Source organism: Budorcas taxicolor, chromosome 1, assembly GCF_023091745.1.
Source record: "Budorcas taxicolor isolate Tak-1 chromosome 1, Takin1.1, whole genome shotgun sequence".
NCBI classification, from domain to species: domain Eukaryota; kingdom Metazoa; phylum Chordata; class Mammalia; order Artiodactyla; family Bovidae; genus Budorcas; species Budorcas taxicolor.
This window is the reverse complement of record NC_068910.1, coordinates 6,335,223-6,346,100: the sequence shown is the minus strand read 5'-3', so window position 1 is coordinate 6,346,100 and position 10,878 is coordinate 6,335,223. Positions and strand designations below refer to the sequence as shown.

Below are 10,878 nucleotides of genomic sequence, written 5' to 3'. Positions count from 1 at the left end.
TGTTTAAAGGAACTGTGTCGTCATCTTTTCCTCCATCTTGCCCCTCCTTCCCCCTTCCGCTGTCCCCTCCACCTCTGCTCCTACAATCCCCCAGCAGCCGTACCTGCTTGTGGGAGTGGATCTGGTTTGGTTTTCTAAGCATTCCCACCTCCTTGCTATATGCTCTTCCTCGTCCTTCGCCTCTCTTTCTATTGACCATAGACCAGGAATTGTGGGGGCACGCTGTTTTTCATTGAAATGTGAAATTTTCGTCTTTGGTGAAATAAACATTTTGAACCTTTGCATCCGTTTGAGCATTTATTCACCTCCTAGGCTAGTACCCCTCAGAGCTGCAGGTGGTCTCGGAAGTGTCCCGGAAGCCAGGTGAGAGCTTCTGAGGGCGGGAGAACGGACAGGTGGTTGGTCCCAGGGCCGGTCACTCGTCAGCCAGGGTTTCTGAAATGCAAGAGGTCAAGTCAAAAAGCTGTGTCTGGGACTTCCCTGGCGGTCCACTGGTTAAGACTCCATGCTTCCACTGCAGAGAGCACGGGTTTGACCCCTGGTTGGAGAACTTGAGATCCCCATGCCTTACAGTGCAGCCAAAAAAAGAAAAACCACCAAAATAACCTCTACTGTGTCCGCTGTCCTTCTGTTGCCATCCAATTTGGCTTTCCTTCCACAGAGGGATGGAGGAGATGTGTTGTAATGGCGAGAGGAGTGGCCCCAGAGTTGGACCGTGTGACTTTGGCCTGTCTCCTAAAAGCTGGGGCCCTGGACCCAATCCCCCACGGGTACTGAGTGATGACTCTTTGGGAAAGAGGAATTGGAAGCTCTTTTGAGAGGCAGGGTGGGGAATGAAACCTCTGTTTTGTTACTCATAGGCAGGCTCACACTGGGACTCAGGTGAAGCTTGGAATTGAGCTGAGCTGGGCAAGGACTTACCTTCGGCTTCTTCCCAAAGGATGTCCTGAAGAAACTTCCCCAGAGTCTGGCCGTGCTGGAGGGACTGAGCCCCTGACAGCTTGATCCCAATGTTAAAGGGGGCATTGAACTAGGAGGAACCCAGGAATTGTCAGAGGTCACCCCCAGCCTCCTACCCCTGCTCCCTGCCCCCTCCCCCCAGAAGAGGCCCTGGGCTCTCAGGAGGGGAAGAGGGAAGAGCCTGGGGTCCAACAGGCCCCGAGGGGTGGCTTAGCCAGTTCACCGTCCGTCCCGGGCCTGATCTTACCACTCCACGATCCTTAAGAGGCTCACCTTGTACCCTCTTTACCTGACTGAGGAGGTTACTGATAAAAGCTGTGGGGTCCCCTAGATCAGGCATCCCCCCACCTTTCAGCTGTGGAAGACGTCAGACAGAATGGCCAGTGATGGAGTTACAGCTGGCAGCATGATGTGGGATCCGGGCTCTCCCTGGTGGACACAGCACCGGCCCCGGGGACAGTCTCTGCACCTGCCTCCCTCCCTTCCCAGGAGCTCTTCCTCTCGACTGCACTGGCCCTTCCTTGCTCTGTGTTGGACCAGATAGGATGTTGACCTCTTCCTTGAACGATGCTCTGAGCCAAGGCTGTTCTTTCTGTGCCTCTGTCTCTTCCCTTCTACAGGCGGATCACCCCCACGTCTCCTAGCTTCTCGGCAGCCTATGAGATGACTTGCTGAAGCTCAAAGATTTGGGCAACCAGGAAGGAACTCTGCGGCCGCATCGTTTCTCTCCAGGGGAGCACAGATCATGTTCGCCTCCGCTCATCCAGTTCCTGGCCGTGTTGGTGACAGAGCTCCTGGGTAAGTCCACGAAGGGATCTTGGGGCCGAAAGGGAGCCCCTGGTCCTCCTGCCCTCGGCAGGGGCGCAGCCCTCACCCTGCTCAGCCCCGGGCTGAGCGCCTTTCGCTCTGCCTCGCATTTCACAGGTAAGCAGGGATGCTCCGAGGTGTTGTTAAAACAATGCATAAAATATGGTTTCCTCTTTTAAAATTTGCCTCCCCTTCTTGCCTCCACCGTGAAGGTGGAGCTGTGGAGATGACGTAATTGATTTGGGGGGAACTGAGGCCCCTCTGTTCTCTCCCTTCAGTAAATATTCATTTCCTCTCCAGCCCCATGGCCAATGCGAGTGGTCGGGTGACCCCAGGAGACTCTGGGGCTCCGTGGACACTGAGCTGGGGACCTGCCGGGCTGGTCTGCACCCTGGAGCTGGGCAAGGGGCAGCTGCCAGGAGGTGAGGCAGCTGTCGGACGGGAGAGCGCGGCTTCGAGGGGCTGGAAGTGGCCCCCTTGGCCCAGTGTCTAACTGGTCCATGGGTGACGGGTAGGATGGGACAGCACTTGGTCTATAAAGCCTTCTGCTCTGAGATTCCATTTTAGGAAAACGTTTGGAGGGAGTGGAGGGGCCTGCGATGCCTGAGGCGGGACTCCAGGACTGGAGGCTTTGGGGCGCACAGCCCACACTGTGCGGCCTGTGTCTCAGGCTTCCCCCACATCTGGTGGGCCCCCCCCACCTCTGGACATCAGACACTCCTGGTTCCGGCTAGGGCAGGGCCTGCTGTTGCCTCTATGGAAACTGGAAAGTCCCAGCCAAGACTTCTGCCCCGTCTGAGCGGTCCCAGGGCTTCCCTTGCCCCACTGGGCCTGGCAGTCTCATCAGGAAAGTTTCCTGGTTTTAATCTAAGAATCTGCAGGCTGTCATCAAGTAGGAACATGACGGGTGGGGTCTCACACATGGTGGAGGAGGCGCCTGGCGAGAGTCAGGGGCTGGGGGCTGGGGATTTGACCTCTGATGGGAGCAGAGGTGGGCAGAGGAGATTTCCCGGGCACTTGCTCTCTCTGCTAGACTGGCGATGGAGACCGACGGCTTGGGGACCCGAGCCCCTGAGACTGTGGGTCCCACCTCGGCACCTGCAGGCAGTGGCCCCTTAGGCCAGCAGGTTGCCCTGGCTGAAACTCTGTTCCTCATCTCTAAATGAGGCTGCTCATCCTGTTGCAGCCGTACTGACCTCACCAGTGGCTGTAGAGATTCAATGCCAAGCAGGAGGGCAGAAGGGCTTCCCAGGTGGTGCTAGTGGTAAAGAACCCACCTGGCAATGCAGGTGATGTAAGAGCCCCAGGTTCGATCCCTGGGTCGGGAAGATCCCTGGAGGAGGGCATGGCAACCCACTCCAGTATTCTTGCCTGGAGAATCCCGTGGGCAGGGGAGCCTGGTGGGCTACACTCCATAGGGTCACACAGTCGGACACGACTGAAGCCACTGAGTACGCTCGTGTGCAGGAGGGCGGAGCCGTGGAAAATGAGGCCGAGGGGGTGCGGCAGCTCGGTGGTGGCCGGGCACCTCGGGGGACACTGGTCACCCTGCACGGAGATGCCCATCTCCACCTAAACCCTTGTCAGTCCTTTCCCGGGACTGCGGCCAGCCAGGAAGGCCATGTGGCGGGGGCCCTTAAAACGCCTTCATGCCCTGTCTCTCCTGGTCCTCCCATTCTCTCCCAACAGTGCCCTCACCCCGTGCAGGATTCCTGAGCCCAAGCGAGCCTGCCGGGCTCCATCCTGGCCTGCAGGTGGGGTTCACCCATCCAGGGTGCTGCCCTGCCAAGATAGGGTAAGGTCAGGTCTGAGAGGGCCCTGAGCCCATCGGAAGGTTTTCTGCGGGGAGACACCTGCAGCCTGTGAGCAGCTCCTCCTTCCTGAGTGTCTGTGAATACTTGCTGGCATGCCCCCTCCCCTCTGCTGGGGCTCATCCTGTTGCAGCAAGTTTCCTTAGACATTTGCCTGTTGATGGCAAAGAGCTAGCAGAGCCAGGGGTGTGGAGTCGCTGTTGTCCTGCCGTTTGATGTCCCTTGAGTGTCTGTGGGTGGCCGCCCTCCTCTGCCCTCCCCACCCTCCCCTCCTACTGCAGAGGGACCCACCCGGATTTCCAGCTCGTCCTCTGCACCTTCCGCCTGACTTCCCACATCCGGGTCAAACTGGCCTTCCAGGGCCCGGGGCTTCAGTCTGCCTGATGGCTTCTTAGGTTCCTTTCTCTGCAGGAAAGAGGAGGTGCTCCCCTTAGGCCCTGAATCTCCCCTCTCCTCCGAGAAGCAGGGTGAGGTGTGGACTCACTGGGTCAGACCCAGAGCCCTCCTTTGGGGTTAGGGAGAAAGCTGAAGCTCAGGGCAAGCCACTGCCCAGCTCACACGGCTCGGGGCATTTAGGACGCAGGGCTCCTGGGGTGGCATCTCACCTGCAGTTTCTGATGTTCGGGGCTCAGAAAGCTGGAGCCCGCCATGGCCAAGTCCATCCAGAGCACGCTGAGCAGCAGCAGGCTGCAGATGGTCCGCGGGGCGGGCATGGCTTCCCTGGCTGGAGGCAGATGGACCTGGAGGAGAGAGGGTCTCTGGGCCGGGCAGAGAGATGGCGGCAGGGCTCCGCGCTGGACCCCTGGACCCAGGGTGACTGCTGTCTGGAGCAGCTCTTCCCCAGGAGCGCCGTCTGCCCGCCTCCCCCGGTAGGAGCATGCGGGCTCCTTCCCAAGACTGTTCTCTCAGGGGCGGATGCTTGGCAGTGGGGTGTCCACATCCTTCGTCCCCAGCCCTGAGAACCTTGCACCAAGTTTCTGGAGGAGGGGTGAGGAAGGCGAACCGGCCAGGTCCCAGGAGACACGGGGACACCGGGGCCGCTCCCAAGTCCAGCTGGGAGCAGCCGGGCAGCCGGGGCCCTGCGACCTTCCCGTGTTCAGAAGGGCCTGCAGGTGCGCGGCTGTTGCCGTGAGTTAGACCCATAAACAGACCCCCTGCATGCGAGCATCCCCAGAGTGCCTACCTGGGGTTCTGGGCGGAGGTGGCGCCTGGCAGCCATCTGGTCCTTATATAGGGCAGCCTGTGTTTGTCTGAAACCAGCAGCCGTCTCTCAGGGCAGCTTGGCATCCGGGGGCTGAGTGCCATTCCTTGGGAACTAAAAATGGCTCGCATCACCCACCAGGGAGACGTCACCAGCAGAGGTCAAATGCCCTGAGAGATGGCCGGGTTGGCTGGGTCAGCCCCACGGGGCTACCTGCCCCTCCTGTGCCCGCCTTGGCTTGGGCGGGAGGAAGGAGAGTGCGCCCTGGGGCCAGCCTGGCGTTGCTGCTCCCCTCCTTGTCCCAGGTTAGAACCAGGTCGGTTGCTGTTGTTCAGTTGCCCAGTTGTGTCCAACTCTCTGCGACCCCACGGACTGCAGACCTCCAGGCGTCCCCATCCCTCAATCATCCTCTCCCCGAGTTTGCCCAAGTTCACGTCCATGGAATCGGTGATGAACCAGGCATCGTCGCTTGATCTTGGGGGCTTGTGCTGCCTCTGGCCTCGTGAGGGATGCCGTTCTGGCTTCCACGGCCTCGAGCACGTGAGAGCCTGCCTCCTGGCATTCTCAGGCTGCCTGGAGGGAAGCCCCGTTTTTCAGATGAGGAAACTGGAGGAGCAGGGCAGGGACTGTCTTCCTCTGGGAGGAAGGGGGTGATGGCTCCGCTCTGCACGGTCTTCCTTAACATGTGGGCTTGTCTCTCCTCCCCCGGCCTGGCCCTGAGAGGCAGCAGAGTGGCCCCGGGGGCGGGAGAGCCGGGACCCAGTGCTGCCAAGGGTGACCACACGCACGCTGGCCTCAGCGAGGTCACTGAGCGTCCCCTGCACAGGGCTGCCTCTCAGAGCAGCTTTGAGGATGAACCGAGGTGACGGATGTAACATCCTTTGTAAGCTGTCAAGTGTCACACGGTAGCTGTTCTTCATACCTTGGCCAGCCTCAGCCACGTCACATGTTCCCCAATGATGAGCTGCTCAACCACACGGGGGAATCCTAACCTGCCCGGAGCCCTTCGTCCCACCGGATGCCCACGCGGTGACTCCTGAGGGCTCAGTGTTGTCTGCGTAGACGTTCTAGTATCAATCAGAGGAGGAACTTGCTTCTGGCCGCGCTCGAGCTGGGAGGGTGGGAAGGCCACCCCCACCAGGGCTGCAGCAGTGGGGCCGGGCTGTGAAGGGAGGCCCCGCTGCAGGCAGAGGGCCAGGGCGGAGGTGAGCGGCAGGCGTGGGTGTGGACTGTGTGGAGCCGCCCAGTGAGAAGGTGGGGTGCTTGGAGGATGGTGGTGGGGTAGGGGGAGGAGTGGGTTGTGAGGAAAGGCCTGGAAAGAGGGGCGGGGTGAGGATGAGCACCCTTGGGAAGCTCCTGGCACCAGGCATCTGGGCTTTGATCTGGAGGAGGGAAGACGTTGAAGGCTCGTGAGCAGTGGGGTGACCGATTGACCTTGAAGACTTGGGAGGCTGTACCTCTTGTTTCAAGGGGAGGACAACTGACTGTTTAAAGGGGTCACCCTTTCCCTAGAACCACGCCACCCTCAGTGGCTGTGTGGGCTGCCAGCTGGGCTCCTATCAGGAAGGGGCTGGGGCCGCCGGCGGACCTTTGGCCGTCGGATGCTGTCCTGACGTAGGTGGACCTCCAGGAGATGCACCTTGTAGAGACTCTAGGGACAGGGGACCTGGGAGGGGCTGGCCTGAGCCCCACAGTGCAGTGTGGGGACTAAGTACCTTCTGCTGGAAAACTACTTTCCACCAGGAGGCTCCATCAGTCCCAGGAGAGGGTTAGCATGTCCCCTGGAGACCGTCCCCTTGTGAGCCCCCTGAGCGTAGGGCTCCTGACCTTGGGAGCCCAGAAGGCTGAAGGTGGAGTGGGCTGGGGAGATGTTTGAGACGGCCAGCAGCTTTTCCAGAGCCTCTCCTTGCCAACCCCAGCAAAAAAAAAAAAAACCCCAAAGCATCTATGGTGACCAGGCCCCTGTTGCGACACGAGGCCTCCCTCCACCGTGGAGATGGGAGCTGCGGGTGTTGATCTTAGATAACAGCCTCTGAGAGCAAACACAGAACACCCTTGCTGCCTGGTTCCCGCGACTGCTGATCCTGGGAACGGGAAAGTGCAAAAAGGAGGCCTGAGGTGGGGAAAGGAGGGAGGGCTGAGGGCCGGGAGGCGGTGCCCGGGGAGTGCCCCGCCGCCCAGCCCCAGCTGTGGAAGGGGCCGGGGACCGAGAGGGGGCACAGGCAGACCCAGCCCCAGAGTTCTCTGGAGGTCCCGTCGGGGAGTGCGGATGGCCAGGCGGCACCTGTCTGCCCTGCGGAGGGTTCCTTGCCTGCTGGGTGGTGCTTCCCTTCCCCCCGCCCGGCCTCGAGGGCCCGGCCTCGTGAATGGACAGGGATGCGGTGTCACCCAAGTAACTGCCATGTGTAAATGGTGTCTGAGAACACATTGTGTACACGGTCCACTGTCCTTTTGTTTGTACCAATGCTTAGTTGGCTTATTAGGCACTTTTTTCACAGTGTAGCCCAACCTTGGTATGACCGAGGCAGAGTTTGGGGTTATGGAAACAGGTTTTATTTTGTGAGATAGGGCTTTTTGGTCCGGCTTCTTTCTCTCCTGGCTTCTGAAGCAGAAGTATCATGCCAGCCATCCGATGAAAAATTCCTTAGAAATCACATTAAAGAATGCAGAAAGAAAGAGGTAAAACCAATCTTAATAATATACTTTAATGTATCCAAAACACTATCAATTTGGCGCACAGTCAATATGAAAAATGTTACATGTTCGGCACTGGCTTGCTTTTACTAGATCCTCCCAGTCTGGCGGGGTTGTGTTTCTGCAGCGTTTTCCACTTCAGACTTGCTGCATTTCCAGAGCACAGTAGGGACGCGTGGCTCCCCGTACTGCACAGGGTGAGTACTAGGTCAGCATGGGTGTCACTCTTTTTTTTTTTCATTTTTATTTCTATTTATTTATTTAAAGTCTATAGTAAAGTCACAGCTGTAAAATAAATGCATTTAAAAAAACCGAAGATACATCTGGATGACAAAAAATAGAGGAAGACTGAAAATCTATGGGCTTCCCCAATAGCTCAGTTGGTAAAAAAATCCGCCTGCAATGCAGGAGACCCCGGTTTGATTCCTGGTTCAGGAAGATCCGCTGAAGAAGGGATAGGCTACCCACTCCAGTATTCTTGGGCTTTCCTTGTGGCTCAGCTGGTAAAGAATTCACCTGCAATGTGGGAGACCAGGGTTCAATCCCTGGGTTGGGAAGATCTCCTGCAGAAGGGAAAGGCTGCCCACTCCCGTATGCTGGCTTGGAGAATTCGGACACAACTGAGTGGCTTTCACTTTTCATGAAAATCTACTGTACATTTTGCTAAGGGCAGTAGAATGCAACATGATAGGAAAAATTCAATATTCATATATATCCTTAACAAAAACTTCCCTCATGAATAGCAAAATCATCTAAGAAAATGGTATGTTTATATAAGTGGACACTTTTTAAAAAAGTGGGGTACAGGGTGCTTGATAAAAATATGTGGGCACCAGGAACTCAAGATTAATCTTCTAAAATGAAGGTTTATTTAAGAATAAAATGACCGTTTCTAACATGATAATCATATGAAACCTTTTGTTTTTTCCTTTATAAAAACGAGATAAGCACTTCACAGGAACAGCTTGGTAGTCATTTAAGTAGAATGGAGACACCACGGGCGTTGCCCTGAACTTGCATCACCTCAGCCAAGTGCTCCCACAGCTCCTTTCCCACTGGGGTGTCCCTGTTCTCCTGCCATCGTGGGGCTGGAGCCCCAGATACTGGTCTCCTGCCTTCAGTCTTTCTGTCCAGCAGCTTCCGCCCTCAGCCTTCAAACATGCCCAGGTCTCTCATCCTGGGAAGGTCTGTCGATGCCCCCTTGCCCTCACGCTGCTGTGTCCAGGCAGAACTTCCTTTCCCTGTGTCCCGTTCCTCACTGGACACTGGCCCCTCCAAACTGTCTAGCTCGAACCCGCTCCACCACTGCGCTGAAACGGCCCTCGGAGCTGCAGGCAGTGCAGCCTTAGTCTAGGGGTCACTAAGAGCCGTGGGACCTCAGTGAGGCCCGTGGGGTCACCTGATCGCAACTGCGGGGTGCAGACTTGTGCTGCGCTGCAGTGGATTCACAGGGGAGGCCGTAAGAAAGCCGACTTCCTTATGCCTCATCTTCCGACTCTGATCGAGTAAGTCTGCCGTGGGGCCAAGAATCTGTATTTTCACAAGGGTCTCAGGTACTTCCTTTCTGATTACAAAGTCATGTTTCCAGCGAAAACTTGGCCAAAAGTTTTCCAACAGAAAGTGTGTAAGCTCAACTCTCTCTCCAGATATATTTGAACTTATTCTTCTAGAAAATTTCAAACATACAAAGAAAGCAGAGAGAGTAATTCCATGAGTCTCCAAGCACCTGTTATCAGTTTCAACATATATTAGCATCTTCATTATCTCTCATATTTTCATTTGAGGGGAATATTGTGAGAGCAAACCTCAGCAATCACGTGGTTTCAGTCTTAAAAGCTTCAGTTTGTATCTTTCCCAGATAACACACTTTCTTGGTCTACCAAAGCCCCTTTTGTCGTCGCTGTTTAGTTGCTAAGTCATGTCCAGGCTTCCCCGCCCTTCACTCTATCCTGGAGTTTGCTTCGATTCATGTCCATTGAGTCATTGACGCTATCCCACCATCTTGTCCTCTGCCGCCCCTTCTCTTTTTGCTTTCCATCTCTACCAGCATCAAGGTCTTTTCCAATGAGTCAGCTCTTTCCATCAGGTGGCAAATGAATGATGACTTTGGCTTCAACAATTTTGTTTCATGGCAAATAGAAGGGAAAAGTGGAAGCAGTGAAAGATTTTATTTTCTTGGGCTCCAAAAATCACTTCTGATGGTGACTTCAGCCATGAAATGAAAAAATGCTCGTGCCTTGGAAGGAAAGCTTTCACAGAGCTAGACAGCAAGACAGTTGTCTTGGGGTCTGGAAATCAGTCCATTTTGATGAGTGATTTAGATGCACGTGAATGTGTTTTAAGTGCTGTTGGGAAGAATGTTCTATGAATGCCAGTTACGCCAAACTGACTGACAGAGTTCTCTGGGTATTCCAGCGCTTGACTGTTTCTCAGGGGTCTGCGTGTTCTACTGCTAAAGGACGAGTGTTGCGATCACCAGCTAGAACTGGAAAAGACTTCTCTTCTGTGAGTTTTTGTTTCACGTATTTTTCACATATTTTTTCCTCACCATAAACACGTCCAAATGTATCTGAACCCAAATAAACTACTATGCCAAGGAGTTGTTCTTAATAAAGAGGATGACTCTGAGCTTAGAGAATGTAGGTAGGAAGCTGAACACCAGAGACTGCAGAGGCCATTTCACTTTGAAGCTATTTCTCATGGATGGTCACTTATCTTTGGGGTCCTTGAGACTGGGATTAGATTTAAGACAGTGGGCATGTGGGTCTAAAATAGAAGACCGAACCAGAAGTGGGAGGCCTTAGGGTACCGGGGGGATCATTTCTGCCAGAACCTCTACAGGATAGAGGATGGGATCCAGGGTAGTCTAGGCTAGGGAACCAAGCCTGCTTAGGCCTGGGACACCAAGCCAGGGGACCCAGGCTGTGGGGAATATAATAGACACTTTTAAAAATACATCAGTACTTTCAAGTGTATGAAGACAGAATCGTCTCCTCATCGTGCATGCTGTAGGTGGGCAGCACCGTTAGCCGGGTGGACGCGTCTGCACAGCTCTGCTTCTGTGGACTCTTCCCGTGGCGGCTCTTAGAGTGCTGGGTGGACTGCGCGTTCTGTACAGTGATGGAGGGTCGCTGTTTTATGTAGGAGCGTGACTGTTCGTGCCTTTCCCCCCAGCTTTTGCCCCCACTGCACACACATCTTTTTCCAGGACTCTAAGACTGTTTCTGTTTTCTCAGAGGGTTTCTCGCTCTCCAGTTTGAGACGACACCACTACACCAGATCCTTTGGCTGCAGTCCTTACGTAAGTTCCCCGAGGCCAGAGATCTCTAGGTCCGTCCTTGTTGCAGGCGTGGTTTTATTTCATAGCTGAGTCAGTTACTACGGCATACATGACCCAGGTAGGTT

At 55.4% G+C, this 10,878-nt stretch overlaps 1 protein-coding gene across 1 annotated transcript; it reads right to left on the bottom strand.

The window, feature by feature from the left end:
- Nucleotides 1–310: 310 nt before the first annotated feature.
- GHRL (ghrelin and obestatin prepropeptide) lies at nucleotides 311–4,291 on the bottom strand. The gene is made up of 4 exons (XM_052647165.1): nucleotides 4,184–4,291; nucleotides 3,870–3,983; nucleotides 922–1,030; nucleotides 311–435 (listed from the first exon to the last, which is right to left on the bottom strand). The coding sequence occupies exons 1-4, from the start codon at nucleotides 4,289–4,291 to the stop codon at nucleotides 416–418; spliced, it is 351 nt and encodes a 116-aa protein (XP_052503125.1). The 3' UTR covers nucleotides 311–415.
- Nucleotides 4,292–10,878: the final 6,587 nt, after the last annotated feature.